General features: G+C 42.4%; 1 protein-coding gene and 1 pseudogene across 2 annotated transcripts in view; both read right to left on the reverse strand.

Annotated features, from left to right (window-relative positions):
* Positions 1-4,707: 4,707 nt before the first annotated feature.
* The window catches only part of LOC311367193 (poly [ADP-ribose] polymerase tankyrase-2-like), a gene marked incomplete at both ends in the record, with an annotated part of 30,794 nt that continues 9,973 nt past the window's right edge, over positions 4,708-25,528 (reverse strand). Inside the window, 16 exons of the mRNA XM_084486034.1 lie at positions 4,708-4,770; positions 6,038-6,194; positions 6,293-6,479; positions 6,869-6,974; positions 7,145-7,219; positions 7,612-7,709; positions 7,922-8,042; positions 8,330-8,400; positions 9,640-10,102; positions 10,302-10,490; positions 12,500-12,609; positions 12,953-13,172; positions 13,656-13,821; positions 16,835-16,980; positions 17,298-17,377; positions 17,952-18,123. Of these exons, the coding sequence (XP_084342160.1) occupies positions 4,708-4,770; positions 6,038-6,194; positions 6,293-6,479; positions 6,869-6,974; positions 7,145-7,219; positions 7,612-7,709; positions 7,922-8,042; positions 8,330-8,400; positions 9,640-10,102; positions 10,302-10,490; positions 12,500-12,609; positions 12,953-13,172; positions 13,656-13,821; positions 16,835-16,980; positions 17,298-17,377; positions 17,952-18,123 (2,424 nt within the window). The remainder of the gene's footprint in view (positions 4,771-6,037; positions 6,195-6,292; positions 6,480-6,868; positions 6,975-7,144; positions 7,220-7,611; positions 7,710-7,921; positions 8,043-8,329; positions 8,401-9,639; positions 10,103-10,301; positions 10,491-12,499; positions 12,610-12,952; positions 13,173-13,655; positions 13,822-16,834; positions 16,981-17,297; positions 17,378-17,951; positions 18,124-25,528) is intronic.
* Positions 19,220-25,430, reverse strand: LOC311366708 (annotated as a pseudogene). The gene is made up of 4 exons: positions 25,087-25,430; positions 24,423-24,542; positions 24,104-24,288; positions 19,220-19,244 (listed from the first exon to the last, which is right to left on the reverse strand). The product of its transcript is annotated as an uncharacterized misc_RNA (transcript).

A 25,528-nucleotide genomic window follows, 5' to 3' on the forward strand; every position in this document is an offset into this window, starting at 1 on the left:
CAGTATTTTACAGTATAACGCAGATTCTGTGTTTCTCCTTTTAAAAGCCTGATGGACACCTGGTGAGGGGAGGGGCCCTCTGACGATCCTTCATATCCCTCCTCAGAAACCCGAGGCAAAGCTTGTATCAGTGGGGAGTGACTGGTCTGATATCAGACCTGTAGACTACAAGCACTTCCTGAAGCCTACCTGCTGACCGCGTTAACCTGCTGCCTGCCTTTGGAGGAACCAACCTCACAGAACAGACGGTCCTGCAGCCACGCGTTGCCACGATACAGAGTGCGACTATACCTCGTTAGAAATGCTCCTTGGCTTGGATTCAAGCTTCAAAAAGTATGATTGCAAAAAAAAGGGGGAAAAAATAGTTTATTTTATTTGTACAGCCCTTAATCACCAGTACAGTCTCAAAGGGCTCAACAGGCCAAATATGTATGACACAGCCCTGTCCCTAGCCCCCAAGAGGGCAAGAAAAAACTCCCTTAAGTCACAATGTGGGCGATGGAACACGTACAATTTGACATTTATATTATTCCATCTTCCAAGGCTCTTTGTAATTTGTAAAATGAATATATAAGCCTGCACGGAGGCATTTTAAGTAGCCTTATTATTATCTAATATAGTGATATTTTCGCAGCATTTTACAGCATTCCCCATGTGTACAAGTAACAACAGAGGGAGAGATAACGGGGGAATGGGTGGCCAGGAGAGACGAGGTAGGAGGACTAGAGAAGGGAATGAAAAAAAAATATATATATATATATATCTTGAAGGGGTAAAGGGGAACGAGGGAAACATAATGAGCATTTTGAAAGGGTTTCCAGAAAAATGGAAAGTGGCCTCTAGGAAGAGAATACTCAGAGGCAATGGGAGGGGATAGAAAAAAAGAGGAGAGGGGCAGAGAGGAAAAAGAGACACACTCACTGCAGATAAAAGCTCTGAGCATGGGGTCCTTGTCATGCGACTCTAATTCCCTTGACAATATTCCCTTCCTTTTATTCTCAATGGGCCGCTGCACATTTGAATATCTGTATATGTAAATTAAGTTATGTAGGCACCCATGTGCTGTCATTGACTAAACCTTAATCATGAAAAGTAAAGGTTATGGATTAGTTGGTTTAACCTGTATGTAAATGTTAAAACAAGGCTTTGATTTAGGGGGGGGTTCATACACTGAGCAATTTCTGACCGTTGTCTGGTAAAGAGGTCTAATTGCTCCATAATTGCATCCACTCACAAGACACAAACAGGTTTATGCATGAAGTGGTTTAGGGCAAAACCAATCGCACCCTTAGTGCCTCCCTGAACAACAGTCAGGTATATTGGAAGCAGATTCAACCCACACTGTGCTTCATTTAAAAGGTTTAGACGTTAGAAAATAAATACTTTTTCGACCCTTTTATCAACAGACGCGATGTGATGCACTAGAAAACACCATGTAGGTTCAAGCTCATTTTCTTTTTAGAGGCCTGGTAACAACATATTGCCATTCTTCTGGTCTAAACAAAACGTACAAATACGGATAATGAGAAACGTCTTTTCGATTCCTTTGTATGTCTGGTACATGTGAAGAAATTGACAATAAAGCTGACTTTGACTTTGACTTTGAATGTATTAAAAAAATATGAACAAAAAGCATGGATGTTGATCTCGGCATGTAGCTCATGAGGTAGAGCAGGTTGGCTGGCTCCTAGTGTCGAGGTGTCCATGAGCAGGAAACCTAAACTGCTCCCGTCGCCTGGCATGGTTGACATGACGTTGGTGCATGAATGGGTTAATGTTCGGCAATATTGTAAAGCACTTTGATTGGCCACTGGTTAGAAAAGTGCTATAGAAATGCAGTCCATTTACCATTTATCTCCATGATTAAATATAATTAAACATCATCAATTGCACCCTTTGTTTCAAAATCTGTGAATTTAAGTTGCATTGTGTAAGATTGAGCCCCTCCAAGTTAGTCGACTGGAGACTGTCAGAGGGAAAAAAAACTCAAAAACTGTGTTCTGTCACCACTGGCTGTTTAACTGTGTGACGCCTAGCTGTTAACAAGGAGAGACATTCGCACATTTCTTAATTGTATAATATATCATATCATAGGATGTGATTTTATTGATAGCTTTATTGAATTCACTCTGGAGCAGCATTGACTACAGCTATGTCCAGGTACATTTGAGCTATGAGGTAGTTTAAATGTTACAAATTGTAGCTTTTTACACATTGTACAATTGACTTATTTAGCAGATGCTTCTATCCAAAGAGACTTACAGTGAATTAATATTGTTATTAATTAGCAGGTAGGGGTGGTCATTGTTGATCGAACCCAGGACCTAGCTACCTAATGCCCTCCCAAATATAAAAGTGTCATCATGGGTTTTTATAAATGGGTTGAATAATCGCCATAGTGTCTCCCCTTTTCCTATGAGGTTGGGAGCAGTCTACCAAATTTTATTTAAGTATGAATGCACCGCTGAATGAATGACCACAATTTCATTATTATTATGCAAGGTCAAATCCTTATGTGGCCCTCTGATCACAGATACAAAATAAATAATTAAGTATCGATTTTAAGGTCAAATAAACAAACGCAAATTAATTTTCTTTACCCAAAATGGCCAGCACTGTGGGCAGGATGGGGGGGTATGACACGTTGTTAAAGGACTGGGTGCTGAAGGACAACCAGCATCGATAATCGCTATCCAACAGACACGGATAACAAAAGAACAAAAACACAAAAACAACCATTTGTAGGAGATACAGAGACATGGTTTATTTCAAACGACAGTAGCCCTGTACAATTCAGGTACATTGCATTTATATTCATTCATAGGTTTGGTCCTTTAAACTCTGGTGCATCACCAAATAGAATGGGTATGTTGTTAGCTGAATAGAAGTGGTACATGTGCATAAACTCTGTATTAAATGACATATAGGCTACCTTTGTAGTCCTGGGATTGTCTTCCGACCTGAAGTCTGAGGGAATATGTTATGAAATATGAAATAATAAAATAAAATGTCAAATATGAGTAAGTATAAGTTACACATAAATGCAATGCCTTTCATGTAACTTTCCTTTTTGTAACATAGTTCAATTATTAAGTATAAATGATTAAGATTGAATACACCTCAAGTTAATCAAACCAAGAGATTCCTGCTGATCTGCACAGCAGAGGTTGACCCCAGGTTAGACTCCAGCCATATTTTGATTTGTAGATTGCCGTCACTAAAGGTAGCGTTGCCAGATTTGACAAGAAACAGAACACACATCCCTCGAAAACAATATCAAGCATTATGCTTAAGGGTTAGTGCTGGATCTTAGAACCTGTTAACTCATATTAGACTTTGTTTAAATTAGTTACGGTTACAGATGAAACTGCTTATCTGCTTATATTTAAATCAGGACACAGAATAAGGCACACACATGACCTGTACTTAGCATATTTTCAGGTGTGGCATAGCGTTCTTGCTAGATCTGGCAACCCCATCTTTGTTAACATACAGCTACAGCTGGGTTACAGACACCATATTGATCATATCAAAACAAAGTTGGACCACCTTTAGACCCTTCTAGGCGCCTTTAGGCACCACAGAAACAACACAATATACCACAATGCACTGCAAACCAAACACACACTGTAGCATGCATTGGAATAGTCGGGGGGGGGGGATCTCAAACCCAATCAGAGTAGTTTAAGATACATTCCTTTTCATTCTGCATTATAGATCTATATAAATATAGATAGATACATACATAGAGCACCCATTTAAAAAAATCGTACCGGTAAATAAGTATGGGTGCTTCACCATCAAGGATTTGAATTGGACCTTAACGTTTAGCAGAGAACAAACTGAGGCTGGAGGCAGAGCATAGAAGCAATACGCTTATCAATTGTGTTGATAGGTGTAGGCTATCCTGCTACGTCAAGAGGCTATTTGAACGTCATCCAATTACTAATAATGTCTTGCTCAGGCAAATTATGTAAACAGCCATCGGCTTTACCACGTCACCAATGTTGTACAAAAACAATTATCTCATGGACTACATTCTCCTTACAAATATTTATAGAGCACCATGCAAGTACAAAGAAAGGATAATTCAATAAATGAGGATTAGAAATTGCGCCTAGAAACCATTATTTTTCTGCAATCGTTGGTCAAACTGAGCCACTATCCCTCTTAAAGAAAATGTGTCCCTTTTCCAAAGTATTTCTCATTAAAAAATACACGGGATATAAACAACAACAGAAACAACGCGATAACGTAAAATCAAAACACGTCATTGGAATGTCTTGCGTTCACGAGTTACGTACAATAACTATGTACATTTGATAAAGTAAACACTGACCCACATTAAAACATATCAGCCATACAGAACAGCGGTAGCGCAGTGCTTTCACAACAGAGCCCTTCTTGTGTCTCTGCACACACTCAACCCGTCGAGCTGCTGAAAATAACCCAGCCTGCCGTGAGTACCCATAACAGACCCTCACACGATAAATAAAGTAGATAGAAACAAGTAGACATTACAAAGATACAGATTTCACATCGCCCATTGCTAACAAACCTCACATGTTTTATACATTGTATAAATAAAGGTTTCATGTTTGTACGCATGCAGTTAGTGAAGCCGCGGTTCCGCCTTGTTCTTCTTTACTTCCCTTTCCTGTCCTCTGGCCTCCCGTTCTCTTCCCACTTCCTGTTTGGTCTGGTCCGTCATCCGTCTGCAGATGTGTCGGGTTTCGTGATCTGATAGGTGATCAGGTACTCGGGGTAGGCCTGCGGGAGGGAGGGAGGGAGGGAGGAGACACTTTAAAGCATTACAGCCTTCATTACTTGTCTTAATTGACTGAAAGATATGCACACAAGAAACACCCTCAGTGCAGCCAGTTTATAAGTTTATAAGTGACTGTGTCACTTTTAAACAATAAAACAAATAAAAATGGGAATGAACGCACATCTAACCCTTATTGTCATTCAGGTCAATCAATGTTTAACCGGTTTTGGAGTCTGTATCCCATTTGCCCCAAACATATATTCCAACCTCAAACATATATTCCAACGCCAACCTTGCTTGCTTCTGAGACACTGATTTGTGTCAGACGGTAATGAACCGCACAGCACGCTGTTGGTGTCTCGGCAAACCGTGGGTTTAAAAAGGTCTCAGGGTGATGCATTCGCCGGCCGCCATCGGCAATCAACCCTGAAGCAGACGGAGAGGAGACGAGGCCGCTCCGAACACGGCGCACAACGACCTGCCATGCCGGCATGGCGGACTGCACCATGGCAACGCCATTGATTACTGGAGTGGACATCCACTCATCTGAGCGCTCTCAAGGGCTTGGCGTGGGACTCAAGACATTGTCCGTTTTCCGAAACACAGGGTTGCTCATCCATCACATCGAGTGACAAATGATTTTTGTCAGTGGGTTTATTTCTGTTTTTAGGATGCAACATACATTGACTGATTATCTCTGCAGGAATTATCCAGCCGTGTCCGAGGGAAGACATGATGTGAAAATCATCATTGGGAGTCATCACAATCAGCCTTCAGCGAGTGTTTCAATAACAACAGGTGTTTATGTACCGCATGAACAACCCGGGTGCACGACTAGGGCTTGAAACGGATGAGGAGACATGCCATCATTCTCTGACAGGGATCAGGTGTCACGGAAAAACAATAAACAACGGTTTACAAAGGAAGTGTGATGTTGCATTATTGGATATTGTGTTTGGGTCATTTCACAACAATGTGCTACCGTCAAGATTTGAAATTGCTCATATAGGGGGGAGGGGGAGGCTTTTGTGTAAAAAATGGATGCTCAAGAATCAAGGAAAACATCTCACAACATCCCACATTAAGGATAGAATCTGCAGTTTCTACACTGGATGGAGGAGGGAAAAAAGAATAGCCCCAGGGCTGATATTGAGCCCCAGGGCTCAATGCTAGATCCGTTCCTATTTTTCAGAGTGGAATATTAATTCAGCCATGAGGTTGCGCCTTCCGCCACCTCTCCGCAATTAGATTACAAACTACATTGACTACCTGCTCGCCTCTGTAGATGACGTACTCCGCCAAAGCCAGGCCGTTTACGCTGGGACGCCCCGTAACAGAATGGTGTCCTGGCGGAGAGTGGGCCATTTTCATGGCACTGAACTGGAGGAAGGACTTCCCCAGAGTCACCCTGCAGAACAACAGGTGCCTGGGAGCCACAAGAAGAAGAAGAAAATAACTTGCGTCAGGCATACTATTGTGTGTGGATGACCATACATACCGAGAGCGAGAGGGATTTTGCGTCACCTTTGGCAGACGTAGCAGGACCTGTCTTTATGCAGGGGGCAGCCCGTCCCGCCTCCGATGCCGTACACGTACTGGTTGCTCTTGGACGAGTTCTCGGCGAAGTAGATCCCTGCGCCGAACATGCCCCCGATGTAGGCATGGCGCTCGTCAAAGCCCTTGTGGATGATGGCGTTGACGAACGGAGAACCTGTGGAATGGGGAACCGCACGGGGTTGTGAGTCTGACCCGGAACGGGCGTTTCCAAGGAAGCCATCCTGGCTGTCGTGTGGTTGTCAGAGAAGCCAGTCTTTGGACTTTGCATGTTGCCATAATCATGGTGCAATAGCACGCTCATTTTACGATTTAGTGCAGTACATTTGTAACATAATGTACCTTTAAGTGTAATCATGTATGTGTGCTACATGGGAAACAAATGAACATAAGTGTAGCAACTGCACGGCAACGTTTCCCTTGTTTTCATAACACAGCTTCTGCAGTAGCATCTACAATAGCATGTATGGTAGCGTCTACAATAGCATGTGTGGTAGCATCTATGGTAGCGTCTCCAGTAGACTGAAGGATGGTAGGCCTACTGACCATGGAAGAGCATGCGTTCGTTGGAGTGGTTGTGGTTTTCCTCCGACACCTCCTTCCTGCGGTGGGTGAATCGCTCCCACAGCTTCTTGTTGCAAACCTTCTGGATCTAGAACGTGCAATCGCTTGAACATTCGAGTTGAGCTACACTCACAAACAACTGATCTGGATTGATGTTTACCTTTAAAATATGTTACATCTTTAAAATACTGTAGAAGAATAAACGTTTACTTTGCTGATGTTATATCTGCAAAATACCCGAGAAGAATAAACGTTTACTTTGACGATGGTGTATCTCTGGAAGAGCCCTCCAGCATGGCCGCCGTCTCTGTGCTCCCTGACTGTACTCTGCATCTACACACACACACACACACACACACACACACACACACACACACACACACACACACACACACAGCCGAGGAGAACAACATTAATTAGTATTAATTATGCATCATTAACATTATTTACATTTCATCTAGCTCGTAGCCTGGTCAATGCTGATCGATACTTATTTTAATAATGTTATCAATCAAATCCTGTAACTTTAATATTCTACAAATAATTTTTTTTTTGCGACAAACAGTTGCTACTAACTGGGAAGGCTCAATATAACACATTGTGACTTAAGGCTTAGCCAATGACATGCAAGAATTGCCATTGTATTTGTATCCTGTCCTATAGCATAGGCACTGTGTGACCAACAGCCAATCAGAATGAGAGCAGTGCAGTGGGCGGGCAGCTACCTCCTCCTCCACAGACTGGTACTCCTTGTCATCCGATGCCAGATCGATAAGGACTGTCCCGCTGTTGGCCGTGTTCAGCGTCAGGTAGGGGTTCAGACCTGATACACATGCACGCACACACGCACGCACGCACGCACGCACGCACGCACGCACGCACGCACGCACGCATGCACACACACACACACACACACACACACACACACACACACACACACAGTATGAATGCATGTCACTTTGCAAGTGTTATTCGTATGTGGGTGTGCGTGTGTATCTGGTGTGTGCGTGTGTGCGTGTGCGTGTGTGTGCTCACTCTGTGGGCCGCTGACGATCCTCTCCACTCCTTTGATGATCTTGTGTCTGTGTCCGTAGGCGTTGATCCCGATCTCTTTCAGCTCCCTGTGACCCATCTCCACCAGCACGTCCACACTGATCTGCACACACACGCACACACACACACACACAATGGCAAGATTGCTTCTTTCTGAACACAGAAGGCTCTCCCCTATCAACGCACACACACACATACTGCATCAAAGGCTCCCCTTTCTCAAATCCAAAAAGCTTTTTTTAATTATTTTTTAATGTTTAGTTTTTCAATTTGAGGTGAAATGATTTACTTTATTGTGTGAAACCATGGATTGGGGTCCATTTTAGAGGTTTTTTGGAAGGCTGTTGTGATGTCTCATTTTGATTCCGTCCAATACAAAAGCCTTCTTACCTGCTCCCGGTCAAAGATGTCCAGCAAGTGCTCCAGACCAAGGTTGTGGAGGAACTGACCGATACTGATTTCTACACAGACAAACAGACACAGACATACAGACACAGACACACACACACACACACACACACACACACACACACACACACAAACAGATGAATTATGAAACAACTCAAATACAGCCTTTCATCCACCCCTAAATCACCAGATTACAGATGAAAAGTTCTCACTCATCATCTGCTTCACAAATCAATTGAAACCAATGGTGAATGCATCCTATATTCCCACTTACCCCCGGCTATTTGTCAGCCACCTGCTGCTTCGTGACACGCTTCAAACGGTCATATAATCGACTCAATCGACTTTAATGGGATCAAGTCTTTCAATTTACCAGATCAAAATATTTTACTACCGTTCACATCTGGTGTTTGTTTACGTGGAGACTAAGTAATGCGTGAAAAGGTGAAAGCTGCTTTGCACTCCCTTTTAAAATTCTGAGTGAGTGAACAGATTGTTTAATTAAGTGTGATAAAGTGTTGATGTGAGGATGACTTACACCCACCCCCCCCCCTTATTCATTATTGATTGCCTTGAACCAAAAGTCTATCCATTTATCCATAATAATAAAGGGATATAATAATAAAGGGATCCAGAAAGTGTGCCATCGCCTGTGCTAATAAAACACAGCACTTTCTAGCAAGGCTGAGAGTGACTTTTAATAGAAGAACACAATGAAAATTGCTTCATCTGCTCCTTTCTGTCTTTCTGTCTCTCCGTTATCCACAAAACCTTTTCAATCACTCTTATCTCTAAGCCTGAATAGGTTTGTAATGTATGCATGATATCCCTCCACAGATATCCCTGAAGACTGGTCCACAGCTCTGCTACACTCAGCCATGTGTGTGTGTGTATGTGTGTGTAGGTTACTAGGTTACTGTGTGTTACTAGTAGGTGTCTGGTGTGTTATAACTGTTAACTATTACATATAATCTGATGTAAATAAAAGGTGTATCTGGTGTTAATAACACGTCTATCCAATGTTAATAACAGGTGTATCCGGTGTTAATAACAGGTGTATCCGGTGTTAATAACAAGTGTATCCGGTGTTAATAACAGGTGTATCCGGTGTTAATAACAAGTGTATCCGGTGTTAATAACGGGTGTATCTGGTGTTAATAACAGGTGTATCTGGTGGTTATTGCAGGTTTATCTGGTGCCTGTATTGATTTATTCCATATGTTTCGATTACGATTTGACTCTTTAGACACATAGAAAAGAAGTAAAGAAAAGTAGGGAACAGAAAGCGCTACCTCCTGCTTCTCTCTTCTCAGGGCCCACAGCGCCGTCCTCCCCCAGCAGCAGCGAGGTCATCTCTGGAAACAAGGCGGACGCTGACCCGGCCTCCGGCGAGGCTGTTGCCATGACAACGCTGGCGGCCATGGGAGCATCTGGCCCGTGCGCTCCCCCTGGGGAGGAGGAGGAGGAGGAGGAGGAGGAGGAGGATGAGGAAGAGGAGGATGAGGAGGACGGTAAGGGAAGCAGAGGAGTGGGGCAGGAGATGGAGGCGGAGGTGGAGCCGGGGGTGGTGGAGGTGCTGGTGATGGAGGAGGGAACAGGTGGAACCACGGCGAGAGGAGGTCCACCCGGGGCGGGGGTGGTGGTGGTGGTGGGGGAAGGCATGGGGGCGGGGAGGCTGATGAGCTTGTGTTTGAAGCCCCCCGGCGCCGAGGAGGGGGGCATGGCTGCGGACAGCAGAGCCCGCACGTCATCCGCCTGGGAGAGAGAGACAAAAATAGAGAGAGATATGAGAGAGAGGAGATATGAGAGAGAGATGTCAGAGAAAGAGAAAGAGAGAGAGAGAAAGAAAGAAAGAAAGAAAGAAAGAGAGAGAGAGATATCAGAGAAAGAGAGAGAGAGAGAGAGAGAGAATAAAGAGAGAGAGAAAAATAAACAATAAAGTCCTTCCGGCTACCTGGACCAGGTCCAACGGGGAGTGTCCTTCCTGGTTGCGGAGGGCGGGGTCCGCGCCGTGGACCAATAGGAGGGCACAGAGCTGCGTGCGCCCCTTCTGGGCCGCCTCGTGCAGCGGCGTGAAGCACCACTTGTCCGTGGCGTTGACGCAGGCGTCGTACTTGATCAGCAGCGCCGCCACGTCCACGTGCTGGGGGGGGGGGGGCGGGTGGGTGCAAAGACAGGTGGGCGAAAAGACACGTTAAAGAAACGCTTAAAAAACGACGCCTCAAACTGCTAGCACGCCGACCGCATAGGTCGTACGGGAAACCGTCGCTCCGACCCCCACACAGGTTCACTCCTCTGGCCTGATAGTACCAGGCTACAGGGTTCACTCCTCTGATAGTACCAGGCTACAGGGTTCACTCCTCTGATAGTACCAGGCTACAGGGTTCACTCCTCTGATAGTACCAGGCTACAGGGTTCACTCCTCTGATAGTACCAGGCTACAGGGTTCACTCCTCTGATAGTACCAGGCTACAGGGTTCACTCCTCTGATAGTACCAGGCTACAGGGTTCACTCCTCTGATAGTACCAGGCTACAGGGTTCACTCCTCTGATAGTACCAGGCTACAGGGTTCACTCCTCTGATAGTACCAGGCTACAGGGTTCACTCCTCTGATAGTACCAGGCTACAGGGTTCACTCCTCTGGTACCAGGCTACAGGGTTCACTCCTCTGGTACCAGGCTACAGGGTTCACTGCTGTGGCCTGATAGCACCAGGCTACACGTTGTTCCCTCGCTCTTTCATGAGCCACTCTTCTGTCTCACTTCGCTGTATGACCCATAAAAGAGGGAGCACTTAGAGGGGGGGAAATAGATGGATGAAAGGCAAATGGGAGAAAAAGAGAGGAGAAGCAAATAAATGAACAAACAGTGCGCATGAAGAAGACGAGGATGGAGAGGGAGAGGACAAAAGGTTTGTTCACACAGAGGTGTGAAAGTGAGAGAGAGCTAGTGAGTGAGCGAGTGAGTGAGTGAGTGAGTGAGTGAGTAACAGACAGAGAAACCGACAGACAGACAGAAAGACAGGGAAGAAGGAGAAGAATGGAGATGATTACAGAGGGTCTTTGTCTGTACCTTCAATCAGTAAACGGTCAGGTCTTGAGTCCTGAAGAGTGGACCTCATCATTATCACACAGACACTCAGACATGCACACACACTCTCTCTCACACATACACACTGATTGCTTATGGTAGTGTTTTTTCATGTGTAGATAATATGTGTGTGAGGTGTAGTTCGTGTGTTCTTTCGTCCTCGTACTTTGTGTCTCTTCAAGTGAAGAGAAGACGGTACAAAATAATACACCCTTCAGTTCTCCTCAATCAACTCCTCTAGCACACCCACACCGTGTGTGTGTGTGTGTGTGTGTATGCTCTGCGTGTACGGCCATCAGTACCCCTTCAGCGAGTAATAACAGGATTTGGTCAAAAAGTTATTTTCGATTTGCATGTAGATTACATTGGGTGTCTGAGTGTTTATGAGTCTATATGTGTTATATGTGTATTATAATTACACATATTTGTCAGTGAATCAGTTAAAATAGGCTAAATAAATACAATTAAAGTATAATAGTATAAATAATATAAATATATAATACAAATAACAATTGAATAAAGATATGAAGATAATAATAATAATATATAATTGCTAATATAGGCTACAGTTAAAATGAGGGTAATATCCTGGGTGACCTTGAATCCTAGACGATTTGAATGTTCGATAGAAAGACAATTAGTCTGCGTCGTCTTTAATAGTTAAATCACCTTGCAGTGTTGTTTGTGTCACAGCATCGGGAGGATGGGGCTGGTAAACGAGTGGTACCGAAGGACACCACAGCCTTATACAATATTTTCTTTGTGGGGTTGTTGACTCAGTCCTCTGAGTGCAATTTGCTGTGTTATGTTTTGCTAGAAAATAAATGTCTCTATGCAATCTAAAAATAACTAAATTGCAGAGCACCTCCACCTACACCGTGAGTCTACAGAATATCAGGAAAGAACATAACATAGATATGATATATGATTCAACAGCCAGTCGAGGGCGGGTCTGGCCTGACGGATCAGATTCTACCATTCAAAATCTAAGTCGAGGACTCCCCTTTGTGAGGGGGATGAGTTAGTGAGTGAGTGAGGGTTAGCGAGAGAGTGTGTACCCACCCCGTACGAGGCAGCGTTGTGCAGGGGGATGAGGCCCCCCCGGTCCTGAGAGTTCACCTCTGCCCCCTGCTGCAGCAGATACTCAGCCACCTCCATGTTGTTGTAGCCAGCTGGAACAAACGGACAGACAATGTTTATATACGTGTGCATTTGTCCTTCCAGCAGCATGGAATATATGTGTGTGTGTGTGTGTGTGTGTGTGTGTGTGTGGGTGTGGGTGTTGTTGTGGTTGTGTGTGGGAGTGACTCTCCTGGATGTGTGTGTGTGTGTGTGTGTGTGTGTGTGTGTGTGTGTGTGTGTGTGTGTGTGCACGCTCACGTGCACGCTTGCGTGTGTGTGTGTGTATCCTACCAGCGAGGTGCAGCGGTGTGGAGTGTCTCACCTGGATGTGTGTGTGTGTGTGTGTGTGTGTGTGTGTGTGTGCGCATGCGTGCGTGTGTGTGTGTGTCCTACCAGCGAGGTGCAGCGGTGTGGAGTGTCTCCCCTGGGTGTCCCTACAGTTGACGTTGGCGGGGCTGCAGATCCGGCGGACCCTCCCCAGGCAGCCCTTCTTGGCGGCGTCCAGCAGCGCAGCGTCCCCCCGCAGCAGGTCCTGGATGTCCGTGTCCCCCTCCCGCACCAGGTCCAGGGGGCTGTTCCCGTCACGGTTCTTCCTGCTGGGATCCGCTCCGTGCTGGGGATCGGGAAGGGGGCGACAAGACGAGAGAGGGTGAGGGCATTCATATGTGGGAAAATGTTCAAGGATTCGTATAGTAATAATTCAGAGAGCTATGTGTCAAATCAATAAAGCATAATAAATAACAAGGAAATGCAAACAGATCTGCCTGTATTTGTGCGGTGCGTTTGTTTACACGTGCATTTACACATGTGTGTTGTGTGTGTGTGTGTGTGTACGTGCCCACGCTCGTTCACCTGTAGCAGCAACTAGATTTGTGTGTTTTTGTGTGCGTGTGAGTGAGTCAGTGAGCATATGGTGATGATTCATCGTATCTATGTGTGTGCATGTGTGTGTGCGTGCGTGTGTGCGTGTGCATGTGTGTGTGTGTGTGTGTGTGTGTGCATGTGTGTGTGCCTGCATGCGTGTGTGTGTGCCTGTGTGTGTGCGTGTGTGCGTGCGTGTGTGCGTGCATGCGTGCACGCCCCCGTGCCGGCCCACCTGCAGCAGCAGCTTGCAGATGTCGTACTTCCCCTTAGCGGCGGCCTCGTGGAGGGGCGTGAACCTCCAGAGGTCGGGTGCGTCGACCGCGGCGCCGCGGCGCACCAGCCGCTGAGCCACCTCCAGGTGGCCGTAGGAGCAGGCATTGTGCAGGGGGACCAGGCCTCTGGAGGGGGGAGGAGACTTTCTTGTTGCGATATTTTCTCATGGAGTAAACAGCTGCCACTTAGTTTTGGTTTAACTCTCTCTAAATCCATCTCCATCTCAAATCAATTCATTTAAATTTAGGCATAATGAGCGTTCCAGTTATGACGTGGACGTGAGTAGTCGCAGAACCCATGTGCTCCGGTAAAATATATCATATATATACTGTATGTAAACCCATTCATTTGATTTTGCGAAAAGTGCAAGATATAAGTAGGATCCAAAATGAAGTTGAGTAAACCCAGTTCAAGAGCTAAAGAAAAGAAGAAAGATGACGAATTGGAGTTAGCACATGGGCTAGCTGAAGCTCCCGTAACAAAAGCTGGGGATGAAGGAATTTTAGCAGCTATACACGCTCTTCGGAAAGACTTCTCTACCCAGTTCCAAGAAGTTATCACCTCAAGTCATGGGATCAAAGAAGCCTTAGACTCCATCTCCGAAAGACTAAGTGGCGCAGAATCTTGTATAAGTTCAGCTGAGGACCAATTGAACAACCTAGCGTCTCTATAACGTCTCTGCATCCACTCAAATCCACTGACTCACCAGGTCAGTGGAGACCATGGAAAACCGCCAGTGCAACTGAACTTGAGACTGGTGGGTTTGCCAGAAAACACACAGAAAGGTGACCTTGGTATCCTTCCTCAACGAGTGGTTACCCGTACTCCTTGGTCCAGAAAATTTCCAGATTCCACCATCCATCGACCAAGCCTTCAGACTTCCAAAAGCAGCCACTTCTAATGCCAACAACCCGAACCTTGTGAAATTCCACTGGTTGACCGACAGAGACCGGAGGTGCGTTCAGAATACGACTATTTGCGGACGACATTGTTTTATTCCTGACCCAGCTTAAGTGCTGGGTCAAAATCTGGCCAAATCTCCTTAGGTTAATAAATACTTTTGGGTCAATCTCAGGATATAAATATATTCTTAAACAATCAGAGAGAAGTTTTCCCCCAATACAAACCCCATTTTGTTAGTATCGTGTATGGATTCTGCCCGCCCTGCTGGTCTTCTGTGGAATTGAATGCATTTGTTTGCATTTGCCATGTTCTTTTTGTTTTTGTCCTGAATCCTGCCCTCTCCTGCCTGGTGCCACCTGCTCATTAGCTGTTCGTTATACTGATTGAGTTTTCCCTGTCCCTTGTTGTCTCCCAGCCAATGATTTGCTTTCCCCCTGTTATTTAAGTTCAGACCACAAGTTTGGTGAGATACTCCGTTTCTTCTACTCCCCGTTTCTGCTCTGCCTGTTTCTGCTCTGCCTGTTTCTGCTCTGCCAGAGGACTTTGGATTCTCTGCCTTGTTATTTTCTGTTTTGGATTTTTTGTGTTGGAACTTTTTGCCTTGATCTTCTGTGCATTAAATTTTTGACTCCTTAGTTTGACTGTTGACCAGTCTTCCCTTTGTTTTTTTTTAATCCTAAAGAAAAGGAATAAACATTTTTTCCAATTATATCCGGTCTGCACCTGGGTCCTTTTCTGCAACCCTTAACACCATTTAAAAACACATCAAGTTTTACTTATTTGGGGATCAAAATTACTCATTCAAGAGAGGATCTTGTTTCGACTAACTATAGCCCAGTGATATCAGGGGTGACTAACCTTATTAACAGATGGACAACAATGCCAATTTCAATGATTGGCAGGATTCATATCCTTAGAATGAATGACCTACCCAAATTCCTATACTTATTTCAACGTATACCACTTCCACCACCAACTAACTTCTTCCCAAATATGACGAAAATCTTCAGAAATTTCATATGGAGTAACAGACGAGCGAGATTGCGCATCTCCCTACTCTATCTGCCATATGACAGGGGAGGGTTGAAACTCCCCAATCTCAAATGGTACTACTGGGTTTTCCAGCTTTGGACAAGCTCCTTCCGGTTTAGGCCAAGTTCATCCTTCTCATGGGTGACCATGGAAGGAGAATCATCAGCTCACATACAGTACCTCTTCATATGTATCTGTACTCAGACAAACCTGATAAACTAAAGAAATCCACACGTAACCCATTTGTTTCCAACTCCATTCATGTTTGGCATGAAGTTCATAGCTACCTAAAAGTTTCCCTAAAGCTATCACAGTTCACACCCATTTGGGGAAACAACAATTTTCCTCCAGGGGCAAAAGACAAGGACTTCAAACAATGGACAGACAAAGGCATTGGCCAAATAGGTGATCTCTTTCAGGAGGACGTTCTCATGTCATTTGAAGATATCAGAAAACAATTTTACATACCTGCCAAACATTTCTTCAAATACCTACAAGTCAGAGACTTTGTTTATAAAACCACAAAAAAAACTCTCAAAACCCGACCTCTCAGCAGTAGAAAGTATTGTGGTAAGACCTCACCAGAGAAGACTTATTTCCATATTTTATAATATTCTGTCATCTGGGTCACCAGAGACATCTGAGGACAAGAGACTTGCTTGGTGTGCAGACTTAGGGGAGGAGATGACTGGGTCTAAATGGCTAACTATTTGTGCCCAATCACAAACACAAACAACTAATTCAGGTTTCAGACTGTTACAATTTAATATCACTCCAGAGATTTTGAATCGTTTCAACGGTAATATTCCTGATCTATGTACCAAATATGAAACACACAAAGGGACGCTTTTCCATAGTCTATGGTCCTGTTCAAAAATACAAGAAATACAAGAAGAGAGGTTGTTGAGACACTCTCAAATTCTTCAGAGGTGCCCAAGAATGTGTGTTATGGGACTCATACCAAAGGACATTACCCCTGTACCCCTGTACAACCGTTGGGCAACACATTGCCTCAATACCCCTTGCCTCTGTACCAGTGAGTGTGCCATCTAGTTTTTATTTTATTATTATGATTATTCTTTATTTTTATTTTTATTCAAAGTATGTTTTTGTCTGGTTGGTTGTTTCTTGTGTTTACTGTATTTGTAACTTGCTGTTCCTTGAAAAGGAAAAAAAAGAAGAACCTCTCTCTTCATGTCTCACCCCTTGTCCTTGGCATGGACGTCGGCTCCTTGCTGCAGTAGCAGCTCCACCACGGCCAGCCGGTTGTAGCCGGCAGCAAAGTGCAGCGCAGTGGACTGTCTCCCCTCCACATCCCGACAGTTCACATTCTGCAGAGTACACAGCCTCTGGAGAGAGAGAGACAGAGAGAGAGAGAGAGAGAGAGAGCGAGAGAGAGAGAGAGAGAGACAGACAGACAGACAGACAGACAGACAGACAGACAGACAAAGAGAGAGATGGAGATATGAGGGAGGTAGATGGAAGAATGAAAAGTGCAAAAGGAAAGAAATGAACACAGTCCATAGTCAAAGATGATGGAGATGAGATGTGAGGATTGATACTTAAAACACATGTCCTCCTCCTTCAAATGATCTTGTTCAATGCATTAACTCAAATCTCAGTTATCCACCCAGCCAACAGGAAGTTATATTAAGTTATATTTTACCTTGACAGTTTCTACGTCTCCTGATTTGGAGGCTTCTAGAAGCTGGCGGTCGGAGTCCGAGTTCCCCATCAGAGCTCCTTCTGGACGGTGGAGAACATGCAGACTGTTCAGCAGTGGATGTTACTGAATACTTTTTATCTGTTTTATATTGTAATAATGAAAATTAACAGTCAGCCGCTACATCATCAGAAGTGTTATGTTATTAAGTTTGCAGTCACTTATATTATTACTCCTGTTTTATTCATCACTTCCATCACTTATGCATCACTGTGCTAATGTGTTCTAGGCAGTTACTAAGCTTTTAATTTAATAAAGATTACTATGGCTTCAACTCACACAGTTTAGTTTAATATGCAAATATTTGAGAATATTTTGAGAAAGTTATTTGCTTTTCTTGGAATTATAATTAAAAGTCAATACACACTGACTCATTCTGTCAAACACACAGATAAAAACCATCAATGAAGATCCACACACACACCCATTCTATAAAAACACACCAATAAGATGCATACATCAAGATTCACACACACACACACACACACACACACACACACACACACACACGCACACACGCACACACACACACACACACACACACACACACTGTTCCACACTTTACAGCACCAGGTCCCTCGGAGCCCCCCCCACTACCTTGCAGGAGCTCCCGTACGGCGTGGTGGGCCAGCTGCGTGGGGGCCAGGCCCTGCAGGGAGGGGAGCCGCGGGTCGCACCCGGAGCTCAGCAGCAGCCTACAGGTCTGGAGGTGGCCGCACTGGGCGGCGCGGTGCAGCGCCGTCTGGCCCAGGCAGTCCACCGCATTCACCTGGGGAGAGAGGGGGAGGGGGCGAGGGGGAGAGAGAATCGTGTCTTGAACTGCTTCACTGTGGAAACAGGTCAATAATTACAAATCACCCTGCCTAACAAATACAATAAAACACCTTCAATACCAACTGAACTAAAGGAGGGGGGAGCCCCACTAGGTGCATTCAAGCTTTTCAGTGTAGCTAGCTAGTTTTTAATAACATTGAAATGCCATAAATATTCCTCATCACGATAACTGCGACAATATTGATTATAACTCCATATACATTATTAATAACACTGTATTAGTAATTATTACTTCGGAAAGGAGCCCCTTCTTCAGAGACATGTGTGCCTTCATTTAAAGGGATAGTTCACTGATTCAGAACCGGCGTTCTATCATTATAAAATCGCTATTATAATATTTTTTAAAAAGTGTGTTTCTTCCCTCAGTCTAACCCAGTCCTCCAGTCGCCCAGCTGTCCTGATTACATTTCTCCTGAGATGACGTCATCTCAGGAGAAATTTGCTTGCCAGGGGGGCGGGAGCTTGCGTACGAGATGTAAACACAATGTCTGTTTGTTTCTTCACCGCTTAGCTAGAGAACTAGACCGACACAAACCTCTGACCATGGCAGAAGCAAATTTGCAATGGGAAACAGCCAAAGTGGATTTTGAAAATATATTGTTGGATTCAGACATTCAGTGCTATTTGTACGAGCAACAATACAGCCAGATTCAGGCTGAATCTGGCGAGGACGGGGCCATGTGTGTAACCTCTCACCCAGGCTTTACGCCTCATCTGAACAGTTGGGTTTTGGATACATATTTCCGGACCCAGAAAGTGAACTGGAAACGCCAGCCAAAGCCCACTGGGAGAAACGGACGTCTGAGCATAGTCTAAGTGTTGTTTTTACTAACACATTGGCTACAATAGTTTTCAGTCCCAGGGAACATGACAATGTAGTTATCCGAAAGTAGCCGATCTTATTGGCAGAGCATAGGATACGTTACGTGAGCTTGATGTCCGTGTAATGCTGGATAGGCTACTCAAGGCATAATTTATCTTTCTTTGCTAATGTTGTTCTCTTTCTTTCTTAGACAGTATTGGCTTACAGCTTACCAGCATTTCCTGGAGTGGATACTGCAAGGACCAGCAAAAGCTCTTTTACAAGGATATGCTGGATCTCCAGGAAAAGAACTTTAAAACCTTCCTCACGGTTGTCATGGATTCAACCAACAAACGAATAGATGATCTTGTTAAAGATGTCTTGGAATACAAACACAGTATGGAGTACTCTCAGTCAGAAGTGGAGGACCTAAAGAGTGCTCACACAGCCAATCTGAGCGCTTATAAATCCATCAATTTAAACTTTGATGAATTTCAAAAATCTTTAGAAGCCCTCACTTCCAAAATGGATTACATTGAAAACCAGACAAGGAGGAATAACATCCTCATCGATGGCATCAAAGATGAGAAATCTGAAACCTGGCATGACACTGAAGTTAAAGCCAAGAAATTCCTTGCTGATCACTTTAAGATGGATCCGAAACTAATTGAAGTGGAAAGAGCGCACCGAAATGGCACCTTCCAACTAGATGGCAGACCCAGGACCATGACTGTCAAACTCCTTCGATTCAAGGACAAAGAAGAAATTATTAAAGGGGCCAAGTGTCTGAAGGGCACAAAGTTCTTTATTAATGAGGACTTCTCTGAGAGGGTGCGCTCCAAAAGGAAGGAGTTAATGCCAAGGCTTAAGGAGGAACGAATGAAAGGTAACATTGCTTATCTAAAGTATGACCAGCTGATTGTTCACGCTCCCTCATCCAAGCCCACCACAAGTAAATCAACACCTAGGTAATGCTTATGCATGAGTCTTCTATAGACAAATTGGTTCATAACCTAGCAGCTTAAAGTGCTACTTGTTTTTTTTTCTTTTCTCTTTTGTCATATTATGAATGAGTTTTTAACTGATGTTGACTTAAAGGACTTTTGTGCTGAGCATGTTTTCAACCCTTTTGAGTTAAACGGAACTGATGGTTATACTGACTCTGCTGATCCAGACTCAAATTGTCTTAAATTTACCAGCAATTTGTCTACCATTTGTGAATATTATAATGTTCAACAATTTAAAAATTTACATGAGGGTTTCTCTAATTCATCTTTTTCTACTTGTCATTTGAATGCTCGTAGTCTTCCAAAAAATTATGATGACTTTACTAATTATTTATCTTCTCTCAATCATGAATTTTCTATTATCGCCCTGTCAGAAACTTGGCTGACAGATTCAACAGAAATGTTATATGATATACCTTTATATAAGGCAGTTCACTGTTGTAGACCACGGAGAACTGGGGGTGGTGTGTCAATTTATGTTCATACGAGCCTACAATTCTGTGTTAGAGAAGATCTGGCCCATGAATTGAAAAACATTGATGTTGAAGCCCTGTTTATAGAAATTACCTCTTGTTCATTTTTTAGTGGCAGAAATGTTATCATTGGATGTGTTTACAGGCCCCCTGATACAGACTCTGTAAGTTTTAATGATACGCTTGGGTCAATATTAGAAATGATAAATACGGAAAGGAAACTATGTTTTCTACTGGGGGACTTTAACCTTGATTTATTCAAATGCGAAACTCAGGCTCGGACTTCAGACTTTCTTAATATTTTGTTTTCCTGTTCTTTTTATCCTCTTATTAACAAGCCAACAAGAGTGACAAAATCATCTGCCACCCTAATTGACAATATCTTTACTAACTCTGTGAATAATACAACTAAATCAGGCATCCTTTTCACTGATATCTCAGATCATTTTCCTATTTTTCATTTCTCTATCTCTGACAAGACTGGCCCTGTTGGTACAAATTCCGGTAATGTACGTCGATTATTTAATCGGCAAAATACCGAACGGTTCAAAAAGTTGATTGATGACATTTCATGGGATAATGTTTACAAACATACAGATGCTGAGTCTGCTTATCAGACTTTTGTGACAACCTTTAATTCTGCATTTCATTTATGCTTTCCACTGGTACAATTAAAAAAGAACCTTGCTGTACTGAATAAAAAACCCTGGTATACGTCCGGCCTCCACAAATCCTCAACAACCAAAAATAAGTTATATAAGAGGTTTCTTACCAATCCTACACCTCTGAATTCAAAAAAGTACAAAACATATAGAAACAAATATAATCATTTAATTCGAATAGCCAAAAAAATATATTTCAGTAACAAACTCAAAGAATATTCCACCGATATCAGGTCTACTTGGAAGGTTATCAATCAACTTATGAATAAACAAAAGTCTTCTGTTTCTCATCCTTCAGAGTTCAATGAAGGTGGTGTAACATTTACTGATCCTTATGTAATTTCTTGTGAATTTAATAATTTCTTTGCACAAGTGGGTTCCTCTTTGTCAAAGAACATTAAACCTTCTAACAGAAATCCATTGGATTACATAAAGGGTAACTTCCCCCCTCTTTTACAGTTTGAAAATACAGACATAGCAGAGGTGATGGAAATCATTGGCAGACTGAAAACATCTGCTCCGGGCCATGACGATATCTGTGCTTCATTGATTAAATCTGTGTCTTCATCTATTGTTGAACCATTAACATATATTTTCAACCTATCGTTGCAGACGGGATGTGTGCCTAAAGATCTAAAAATTGCTAAAGTTATCCCACTTCATAAAACTGGGGATACAAGATCATTTAATAACTATCGACCAATTTCTATTTTACCATGTTTTTCAAAAATTTTAGAAAAACTGGTACAAAAAAGAATCTTATCTCATTTAAATAAACACAGCATTTTACACGAGCACCAATATGGTTTCCGGGAAAATCATTCTACAGATATGGCCCTCTTACAGCTGGTTGAAAAAATCTATACAGCCATAAATAACAATAAATATGCTTTGGGTATTTTTTTAGATTTATCGAAAGCCTTTGATTCTGTTGACCACACTATTTTACTTTCTAAGTTACATCGTTATGGTTTTCATGATATTTCATATATTTGGCTTGTTAATTATGTTTCAAACCGAGAACAGTTTGTTTATGTCAATGGTTGTACTTCTTCCAGAGCCCAGTTAACATATGGTGTCCCCCAGGGTTCCATTCTTGGTCCGTTATTGTTCCTTGTTTACATTAATGACCTTGCAACTGTTTCTTCCACGATGCTACCAATACTTTTTGCTGATGATACTAATCTGATTTTGACTCACAGTCACTTTGATTCTTTAATTAGTGAAGCCAATTCTGGCATTATTAAATTTTCTGAATGGTTCCAGATAAATAAGTTGACATTAAATGTAAAAAAAACTAATTTTATTATATTTACGGGAAAAAATAAAATATATTGTAAATCCAGCGCTAAAATCACTATTGGGGATAATGATATAATCCAGGTTTCCTCCACCAAATTTTTAGGGGTATTAATTGATGAGAGGTTGTCATGGTCCGAACATATTAAACTTGTTAATAATAAAGTGTTGAAATCCATTGGCATCATCAGAAAAATTCGTGATTTCATATCTCAGGAAGTTTTAAATATACTGTATTATAGCTTAATTCATCCACATCTCAGTTACGGTAATATCGTTTGGGCTAGCACTTATCCTTCTAATTTACAGAAATTATTAATCGCGCAAAAGAAATTTGTTAGATTAGCCACCTTCTCTAATTATTTGTCTCCATCTGCCCCTCTGTTTAAGAATCTTCAGATAATGTCAGTCCACGATATTAATATACTTCAATCATGTGTATTTACTTATAAATATATTCAACTTTCCCACTTGCTGCCCAAATCCTTTCATGAATTCTTTACAGTTAACTCTCAGGTCCATTCTTATAACACCAGACAGACTGATAAACTTCATCCCCCTTTTTGCCGCACTACTCATACTCAGTTTTCTTTTGCTCACAGAGGCTCCATACTTTGGAATTCCCATCTTCATGTTGTTAAATTATCTTCATCCCTCAATACTTTTAAGTTAAGACTGAAAGCTTACCTGTTAAATCAAAGTTCCTAATAGTTTCTTTTCCAGTATATTTGTCATTGGATCATTATCTCTTTACATGCTTATACACTCAGTTAAATACAATCATTTTATATTTATACATACCCATGTTTTTATTTCTGACTTCTTTGAGTGTCTGCTATAAAATGGCACTTGTATTGCTTCCTTTTTTGTTGTTATTTGTTGTTGCTTTCTCCTATTGTTGTTGTTGTTGATTTATCCTTTGAATGTGTATATTTCTTGGGGAGGTGCTTCTTATAAGCCCATGTAGGGTTTTTTAACCTCTCCTGCACTTACTATTCTTCTTTAATTTCTGTTTTTTGTAATTGTCGTTTTTTTATGGTGCAAATAAATAAATACAAATACAAATAAATACAAGGTGAGAGACTTGGGAGAGGCAATCGCCTTGTTTTGCCAGCCTGTGATGTCCAGGCCATCCAAGCTCATTATCCAGCACCAGATGGCCAGTACCGTGGCTACCAGGAGACAGTAGATGCTCAAGATGAGCTGTGACTAGTTTGACTTAAGCAAACGCACCCTACACGTTTTATTTTTGTAAATAGTTCATATTTTTTCATGTATAAAACTTCTAATTCATTTTGGTTGTTGTGATTTGCAATATTAATATACAAATTATACCTAAAGTACTTGATATTGTAATCTATTCTTGCTACATTCATACATGATGGCTGTATGCTGAACCTACTTTGCATCTTCGTGATTTATACCACATAAATTGTAGTGTAAAAAAAAAACGGTAAAATTTAAAGGTAAAATTTAAATAATTATTGCAGTGTCCCACCCACAAGTTTGTTATGGTGAACATGGGTTTATACAGGAGTCCAAGGTAAGGTGGTAAAAACAATATAAGATTTTATTCACAAAGGAAAATTATCCAATATATCAACATTACAAAGATAAGATTAAAAACAAATGCTTTATTATAAAAGTTAAGTTAAAAAAATAAATAAAATACGTAAGGGACATCAAGCAGGACTCATTCACAATGATCTTCTTTCCATGCCAGTCATTGATGCTTTCATCTTCTGATGATGACGTTGACGTGGGGGTGACAGTTGTGTTGGGCTGATAACTTTCGTCTGCTTCACCCACAGTGCTAAAGCTTGAATCAAGGGTCCCAGGTGTGTCCGGGCACGATGTCTGTAAAACAAAGAAGAGGTTTTTTTTTAATTGTAAAGCTGACCAATTACATAAATATTATTCCTTTAGAATGATTAGTAATAACAAATAATCATTAGAATGATTATTTGTAAAGTAGTTTTTCAGAATCTTACAGATTGTCCTTGGACAGAGGGAAGGATTTTCACTGGTGTGGATGTCAAAGGGAAAGTGTCAGTCTTCAGCGGGTTGGAGGACGCAGAGAGAGTCAATGCGCCATGTCCGCTACCAGTGTTCTGTTTACACATGCATATGTTTTACACATGCATTTAGTTTGTCATGTTCTTGGTACCATTGAAGAAATAATTTTATACCAAAAAATAAAGACAAGAGGAAATACACATACAATTATCAAAAAATGAATGTAGGGACAAGAATAAAATAAAACTGCTCAATATTAATTTGCTTCCACAACACACACACTATTATATACTGTATACACACACACAACAATTTGTAGCTTACCTCTCTGCATGAGAGTGTGGCTTGAGAAGTCGACTGGCCTTGGAATTTATCTTCTGATCCAACTATCCCAGCAGCTGAAGCAACCGGATTCTGAAATGTCACCATAAAGACAACAGTTATCACTAGTATAATCTTAGATTCTATCACTCACTGAAAATGATAAGTCGTTTTCGTCGTTTTCTTTGCCTGGAGAACACAGCGAAAAACAAAGCTGCCTTACTTTGTTTTTGAACAATTTTAGCAAATTGCCCCGATAGCATCTATTATTGTGTACTTTGTAAACAGAAATATAGTAGAAGATTACAACAGTCTTACCTGTAGGCGAGTGCGTTTTGCTGCGGGAGGTGCATTAGAAGCGCTGGCCTGTTCGTCATCTGGGAATGGGCCCACAGCGAAGACGGACGGAACAGCAGTTTGTTTCAGAGCGTGCCCCGTCATGCCGAAATTTCTATCATAATCCTCCAGTTTGAAATGGAGACTGCATATCGTTTTACCTTTTATCATTTCAATACCGACGTCTTCTCCAATTGTGGGGTTGTTTATCGCCCGCAGCCATCGTTTGCAACGCTCACTGTCTCTCACTGGCAAAACGTGAAACTTACTTTCTGTCCCTTCCTAGACTTTTCGGTGCAACCGGGTACCAAACAACTATTGGGCATTTTTGCGTTTGAAAAAACGAGAGCAGAAGTCTAAACTAGTCAACGTATCACAGGGATATGTTTACACAAAGTGTGAGCGTGGCCACGACCACTCGCGC

This window comes from Micromesistius poutassou (genome assembly GCF_964030765.1).
Source record: "Micromesistius poutassou genome assembly, chromosome: 21".
Lineage (NCBI taxonomy): Eukaryota > Metazoa > Chordata > Actinopteri > Gadiformes > Gadidae > Micromesistius > Micromesistius poutassou.